This window comes from Vanessa atalanta, chromosome 27, assembly GCF_905147765.1.
Source record: "Vanessa atalanta chromosome 27, ilVanAtal1.2, whole genome shotgun sequence".
NCBI lineage: Eukaryota > Metazoa > Arthropoda > Insecta > Lepidoptera > Nymphalidae > Vanessa > Vanessa atalanta.
Window position 1 is genome coordinate 2,328,568 of NC_061897.1, and position 8,514 is coordinate 2,337,081.

General features: G+C 35.5%; 1 protein-coding gene across 1 annotated transcript; it reads right to left on the bottom strand.

Annotated features, from left to right (window-relative positions):
* Positions 1–746: 746 nt before the first annotated feature.
* LOC125074400 (KAT8 regulatory NSL complex subunit 2) lies at positions 747–8,513 on the bottom strand. The gene is made up of 11 exons (XM_047685728.1): positions 8,270–8,513; positions 6,500–6,675; positions 5,761–5,957; positions 4,810–4,923; positions 4,255–4,355; positions 3,950–4,118; positions 3,199–3,362; positions 2,741–2,886; positions 2,338–2,472; positions 1,955–2,086; positions 747–1,669 (listed from the first exon to the last, which is right to left on the bottom strand). Exons 1-11 carry the CDS (start codon positions 8,331–8,333, stop codon positions 1,541–1,543), a joined length of 1,527 nt encoding a protein of 508 aa, XP_047541684.1. The 5' UTR covers positions 8,334–8,513; the 3' UTR covers positions 747–1,540.
* Position 8,514: the final 1 nt, after the last annotated feature.

The following is an 8,514-nucleotide window of genomic DNA, read 5'->3' on the forward strand; positions in this document are numbered from 1 at the left end:
TTAGATAATATTTTATGTAATAGGCGTCAATATTTGGGGCTTCACTTTTTAACTCATGAATTGGCCAGGTTCACATTATTTATTTATTTAAATCAACTGGACGAATATTAGTTAAAAGTATCAAGACTGGTATTCGCATTACAACTCAGGGATACCACACTCTGAATTTTTTGAATTTGCCGCACTTTCTCATTCTCATCTTTCATTTGCCAGACTCTAGATAACATTATGATGTAGTGATGAGTAAAGTTTGTGAAGAAGCCGCCAGTGTGTCACAAAATGTTTGTGACAATTAGTTCAGAACAGTTTTACCAAGATTAACTGAGGGATATACCGGCTGTCAAATATGGAATGCTGATGAGACAGGATAAATTCTAGAAGTTAACTATGGATAGAACACTAGAATTGAAAGGCAAACTGTATTATGGTAAAACCTATTAAAAGATGTTATAACTGTGCTCCTTGTTTCAAGTATAGCAGGTAAACAACGAAAATTATTGGTTTTATGCAAAACGAAAGCCCAAGGTGTTTCAAGAATTTAAATACTCAGTAGATTCCTCAACTGAACTAGCAATAGCTTCACATATAATTCAACAGTTAGACGACAAATCAAAATTGCTTTTATGAGACTACTTGAATAAAGAGTATTACTATTTTGTACGCTAGATTATTACAGTGCAGTGAATAGTTCTCAGTAATTATTGCTCTTTTGATCATAGCTCATTTATAATTCAAATATCAGTGTATTACTGGTATTGATTATTTTTATTAATAATACTTAATAACTATAATATTAAGGAAATGTAATACTTTATCTAATCTTACTATATGTATATATGCACATATTGTCCATTTCTTACCACGTTCAGGAAACTTGTGCATTAATTAATATTCAGTAGTCACAGTCATAGTCACTTTAACTTCACTTCACTTTTCACTTAACTCATTATGAAATACATATAAATGCATATTGTCTCTACTTGGAACCTTTTTAAACAAAATCAGTTGTCATTCTATAATTTAACAACACATCTTCATTTTGTTTATCACATAACTTCCGGATGGTATTTAGGTAACCCACACAACCCACAAAGGTCAAAATGTTTCTGACAACAATAATCTTTACACATACATTGCTTATTGTCTATGACCATCAACAGCCTCATGGTTAGATATCAGTTAATAAGCAATATTATATGTGGAAGCGTCAATGTTCTCATCAAGTGCTTATACATAGACAGCATTAAGAAACGTGAACAGCAGAGCACCTCGTAGATATTTATTATTTTTTTCTGTATGACATAAATTTATGTCTTTGCACTTGAATACAGTTCTAACTTTCTTTAATATTATAGTTCTTTGTACTCCTTCTCATTAAGGAGTGTGAGGTCATCAAGGTCACTGTTTCATTATCAGTTCAATGCTGTCCATTTTCTTCTAATCTTGAAATTCTGACTATCTTTACAGTGCGGATTTCAAATTTATTTTCCTACTAGTCAGGCCAATAATCGTCATATACGCCGTGACTGAAGTCCAAATGTCAGTCATACTGCATCTCCGACAGCGGTTCAATCTCATTGATGGTCGGTTTGTCCTCAGGTGAATGGACCTCTGTGCGAGAGAGATCCGAGCTCGAATGTGACTCTGACTCGCTGTCCGATCCGTCTTTCTGTAAGAAAATTAGTAATAAGTGTAAAGATAGATTTGAAATTTGAAAGTTACAAGTGACTTGTTTGATTTTTAGTGATATACATAATTTTATCGACTTGACTGCCTCGTCGGTTTAGCGGCTACATTATAAATTATATGTATACAATTATAAGGTCGCAGAACCCGAGATCCTTGGTTCAAATCCCAAGTCGGGCCGATAAAAAGTTAGTCGGTTTGTATAGAAAAATTCTCAGCTCTGAGTCTAGCAGTTGGAAGGGTGACACGGAGAAGGCGAGGGGCGCACCTTGAGCGTGAAGGCGGCGTAGACGGGCGGCGCGGCGTGGTAGCGGCAGCGCGCCGACGGCAGCGGCAGCGCCGCCAGCGCCTCGCCGCACGCCGCGCCGCCGCGGACGTCCCCGCACGCCGCGAACAGCACCTGCGAACATGTATCTCCTGATTAGATACTCGAACACACCGAAATCAGTCACTGACTTTTCTGTACGATTGTCATTTAAAATGAATATAATCTTTTGGTTCTCGTTAAAAAAATTAAGTTATTATCGTTTATTAATTTAATTTAATATGGATTCCTTATGGATTTAGCAAAAATGGCGTTATGAACGTCACCCTAACTGTTACTGAAGATAATTCGACGTGTCTCGTTTATAATAATAAATAATAATTTACCTGTTGCCTGTCATGCAGTACGTGTTTGAGGCAGTGCTTGGCCGCGGGGAGTGCGTGCGTCGAGCATCGAACCCCTCCCTCGACGAAAGTGCAACGACCTTGCGATGGAATGTGCCTGTTCAATATATCGTTAGCCTGAAATATTGAAATATTATTAATAGTACAAACAAATCCAAAAAGGTTTTAATATCTTTTTTTTATTGAAAAGCGGAAACCCAAGTTTCGTTATAATAACTGTTAAGCTACTTTACTTAAATGTCTATTTATTGAACACCTATTGAAGCCTTAAGATAAGTAAAGTTCATGAATTGATTGAAGATTTGCTTTTAGAGTCACAATGAGTCCTTTATTATAATATTGTTTGGAAATACGGGCGTTATAATTGCACAAAGTCCTTCCATACCCTGGCCCGTTTATGATGCAACTTCCTAGCCAGTACAGCATCCACACCATGCTTCCTGTGGTAGCCGGCGTAAGCTTTAAGCTTACGTAGCTGTCTTCGCTCCCGAACTGTGAGTGGACCGCTCCGGGCTTGGGAGTTAATTGAGCCTGGAATATGAAATTTAAAATAATATTTATTTATGTAATATATTGTATTTTATTATTTCTATATAAATTGTACACTATTGTGTTCGCCTTAATCAGGGATTCACAAACTGTTTTGGATAAGAGAGCCCTTTTCCAAACTGAACTGATACCTCAAACCCCCCCTACTCATAAAATTCAATAAATATCAACTGTAATTAATAATAAAAATTATAACAAGTTTACACACATAAAATAACTTAAATACCCCGATGGGCTTGCACAAAATCCTGCCTCCAAGTAATATTTATATAATTTATTGCAGACTTTACTTACAATATTGCTCTTTTTCAGATCTTAATGACTTAACATATTGCAATCTTGCTGTTTGCAGTAACGTCCTTAACCTGCCCATCTGTCTTATGTATGCTGATTGTAACGATCGAAGCACATTCTTGGCCTCACTAACTGCTTCCTCAGCGGTGAATACACCTGCCTTCCTGTAGAGAATGTTACCGGTTAGATAGTAAAGCAGTTTAACTATCACAGAAAATCAATTCAAGTTTCATACAATTACTTAACAATATATTATTTTCAAAATATTTATGGAACACACACAAACTCTTTTCCAACTATAAGAGGAGAAAAGCCTAATTAACAACATTTGACAGCAAATTGAGCGATATCATTGGTCGAGAGCTTGATTAATCTGTGATATAAACTATGGATTTGCAATGTTGTTTTGAACGTCGACGAAAGTGTTATCGACATTTTGGAAGTAAATTAAAGTGGAAATAAGTAGTTCAGTGTATATATTTATCAAGAACTGTAAGTAGATCACAATATAGCTGAGTTATCAGCAAAGTGCATGAAATACGTAAATCGAAGTTTTGTTTATCTTTTTTCCAACTTCTATTGGAATATCCTATATATATAGTTTATTAGAAAACTACTTATGAACAAATATATTTAAGTACATGGGTCACAAAAGGAATATTTTTTCTTATGTGAGATATCGACGCTGTAAGAAAAAGTGTAGTAGAGGGGTCCAATTGTCTGTCTGCATACTTTTCATATTGCCACTCACCACAACGGCTGCGTCTCGCACGGCGCCTCCTCGTTGTCGGAGTTGTCGCGGTGGCGACAGTCGCCGCCGGGCCCGAGGGTCACGCTGTCGCAGTCGCTGTCGCTGGCACTCGCGTATTCCATTATTGACGCAGACACGCTCGCATTCACCGCTGTCGCATCGATCTCCTCTGAAGACGAAATATTTTTTTTTTAATTTAAATATAATAACATTAAATCAGTCTTTCTTTCTTCAAAAATCTCAAGTAATTTCTTACCTTGGGGAGAAGTGATTTTGAAAAAGATCTTAATAAATAAACGACTTACTGAATGGGTCCACAGCATGCGTGGGCACCTGGTCCTGGTCAGCCGGATCACTAACCACTGACACCGATGAAGCACAAGACGTCGTGCGTGTGCGCTCGGGACTGAAAACGAATTTATAAAAACGTTAGATATCGTCACTTCAAGAAAGCAATTGGGCAATAGAAGTCGGTGCCGATAAATCCCTTTCTTCACCTTTTACACCAAGTTCAAATGGAACCAACTAGAAACTACTACCGACCCGAGTTTGGGCAATGTAATGAAATAAGCTCCAAGCCTCGAAAGTAGAGGTCTATGCACAGCAGCCACAAAGTTCCAGGTGGTAGTGGGTGGTAGGTAATTTGTGGGAGGGCTCTGTGAGAGCCAGTCTGAGCAGGTACCACTCTCTCATCAGATATTCAACCGCCAAACCGCAACATTCAGTACCGTTGTGTTCCGGTTTCAAGCCGGCGAGTGAGCCAGTACAAGTAGGTACTAGATCTTAGCTCCCAAGGTCGTTGACATGTCTTAGAGCGCCGATGTCTGCGGTCAGGAAAAGCAATCAGCGGGTGCGCTCACCGCACGTAGTGCTGCAGCTGCAGCAGCAGCGCCTCGGGCGTGGCGACGGGAGGGGGGGGCGCGGCGCTGCGGTGGCGCGCGTGCAGCGCGGCGCGCGCGTGCTCGAAGCACAGCCTGTGGGCGTATCAAATACATACGTCAAATTATTGTATCTACGTTCACACTAGTTTTCCGGCCAGACGTCGTATCATTTGTTTCAAGTGATTACTTGATATGTGTGTCAAGCCACCTCGTTACGTAACGCGTTACGGCGCCTGTCTGGCTTCCGTTTTTCTTACACGTGAGGCAACGGTAGGTTACAATGACACTAATAATGAAATTACACAAAATTCTAACGTACATAATATTCAACAATTTTAACAATAATTAAATATATTTTATAATCAATTAAAGTTGAGTTTCTTTCGCCGGTTCTTCTCAGGTCTGAGGTGCTAAATTCCGAACCGGTGGTAGATTTTTGACAATCAATAAGCAAGTGTAAACACTTCTATATTGAATAAAGATTTTTGACTTTTGACTTTGACTTTTTTGAAAAAGTTTTTTTTTAATAAATAATCTTTCCTTGCCTTTTTGTATTAATATACATAAAATTGAAGTGAGATCCTAAGATCAAGTTAAAAAATTTAAATATGAACATGCTAAATTTCAATTCAATCGCCCATATAATTTAGATCTTGCGAAGGGTCAGTCAGTGGTATTATTTCACAAGTATAATATGTACTTGAATTTTCGGTTTCCCTATGTTGAGAAAAAATTGTACCAATCAGTAGAACTCGATCGTATTGGTTCAACAATCTGCTAGGTCCCAAAAGCCATCAAAAATAATTTACAGATCAAATTAACCTTTTCATTTCAATTTGTCCAAAATCCTCCCCCATCTAAGCATTTCTAATCCATATCTATGTATGACAACCGTTACAGTCTATCAATAATAATGACTAAAATAATTACCCTGGATCCCTGTCTATCGGTGCAGGCAAGTTGCATCTTGACCCTGATGGTGCAACGTGAGCGCATTGCTTGTAAGGCGCGGTGGAGTCGTTCAAAATGTGTCGAGCGCAGTACACTCTCCCTCCCACCACGGGTAGAGTACATTCATACGCCCTGTGAGCGCACGTACGCGAACGTGAAACAATTTCCTTCTGCAACTGTAACATGAAAATATATTGATATATATTAAATTATGTATGGCAATCAGGGCCGGATCTACCGTATGGCTTTTTGGGCTTCAGCCCAGGGTCCCAGGGTAGATTCAAGGGGCCCAAAGCTAAGTCAAGTCAAGTCAAAGTCAAAAATAGACGAAATCCATCATTCTATTAAATTAATCAGATGTGTCTTAAGTGTCCCAAAGTAGTATTAGCCCAGGGCCCCCTAAACACACGGTCCGGCCTTGATGGGAATGATGAAGGTGAAATTCGAGGTCAAATTTTAGTTCAACATTTTGGTATGATTTCATTGGATAGACTAGATAGATAACTAGTGAAATTGTGCTTTAAAAGTTCAGCTTTGAACTGGATAATTCCGGCATGAGTGAGTAATAATTCGTGATGGATTAAATCTCTCTTTGTAAATAATTTTTTTAAAAATAGTCCTTTAGAAAAAGGAAAATATTCTATTATTTGTGGATTTTTTTTTTGTATTTGTTTCCCATACACATCCATAAAACGCAATGTAAATTCAAATAAGTTACCTGAGCTCTGAGTTTCTCTTCCTCCTGTTTCTTCACCAGCTCCGGATCTGGTGGCTTGATGGACTTGACATTGGTGATCCTGATGGATGACGAACGTGACCCGCGGCTGAGCATCCTTACTTTTTGTAAATGTATCACCTTGCGAGAATCTGACATATCATCAGAAGACGAATTCACTAGAACAACAAAAAGTCGAATAAAACACAAACAAACATTAAGTACTCTATCTTACTGATGACACACTCTCAATTTTCTCATTTTACTAGATTTGAATGTAGCATTACGATAATTATAACATATTAAATTTGAATATTTTATCATCAACAAACCTAAATTTTCTAGGTGACATTCTGCAGGACATATATATTTATTAAGCGAAAATGTGTAGCATTATAAATAATCTAAAAAATGTTTCTGTTACTTTTTAAAGTATTTTCTTATTTACTAGTTTTCGCCCTTGCATTGCTCTAGCATTTGCTTAGCAATTTTCTCCCCTCTTTGGGAGAGGGGGCAAATGCTAGGGTTCCTCCTTCCTATTCTGAACCCCTGACAATATGTATGCAAAATATCACAATGGCTGATTAAGCAGTTAAGGTGAGCATTTTACATAAAGGAGCCACTATACCATTTCCTAACTTGGTACAATATATTTTTTTGGTACTACAGGACAATTTTATTAATAATTTTAAAACATTTCTACTATATTATGAAGATAAATAATTATGATATATTTCTTATCGAAATATGAAAACATTTGACTTCAACAATTTCATTTGTTTTAAGACTATTCCCAATTTTCGGTCTGCCTAATAATCCAGTTCTTATTATGTATAATAAGGTAAATTCTTATTATGTATAATAAAGGTTCTTATTATGTATAAAGGTAAAAAACTATTACCTAAATAATAATTTAGACGACTTTAATTAATTTCCTTTATATAACATTTTTAGTATCTTAAATATGTATTAGTGTATAATAAAGATATATATTATGTATATGTATGTATGTATGTATGTAGTATGTATGAGTATTAGTGTGTAAATATTTGTATGTAAGTTTATGACGGCACCGCCTACAACGTTGATTTTAAAAATTCTCTCTCAGATTGGGTTGTCTGGAAGAGATGGCTAATTAGCCATAAGTCCGCCCATTGTACAACACTTATTAGTTTTTACATTTTTTATTTTTTATTTTTATTTTACTAATTTTGTTTTACTTTTATTTCTGTGTGTTTCGTTTTGTTTGTGGTGTACAATAAAGTATATTTCAATAAATATATCATAATATTTTCATGCCCATTTTTGTCACTGAAGGTATTGTATTCAATATTACAAAAAATAATTCCTTATTTTTAATCTGTATAATATTTATTATATAAAAAGCTGATTATAACTAATTACTAGAAATGAGATGAAAGTATTTTATTCTGTCCATATATTAATTGATTTTTAAATTTAATTATTTTAATAATGAAAATTATAAATACTTACTTTATAAAATTGTATAAATAAAAAATATTATTTGTTTATGTATGTAAAAATATACACTGTAATATTAGTACATATATGCCTTTAATTAATCGTCAATTTCAAATCGCGTACTAGTTAAAAAAAAAGATTGAATACAAAACGTATTCCTTTTTTTAGGTCGGTTAACAAAAGCAATTTATGGATGTTGTGTAATTTGTCTGTTAATATTTAATGTGCTATTCAAAACTAGACCTTATTGGTATATTTCTTATAATTAATAGGAAGGAAATATATACTTACGTTCAGAGATTCTAATGTTATGTGATTGCAGATGGTCAACATTTTCTTTTTTAATTGGGAACATAGTTTGTTTAAAAAAACTAACTAATTAGAAAACAAATAACTTCTAAGGTTTATAATGTATATATAATTGTCTTAAATAAAACTTTAATCTTGAAATTTAAACAAATATTTTCCACTACATAAACAGTGAATTACTGAATTTGTCTTTTTTTCGGGAAAAGCAGAAACCCACGTATACAGAT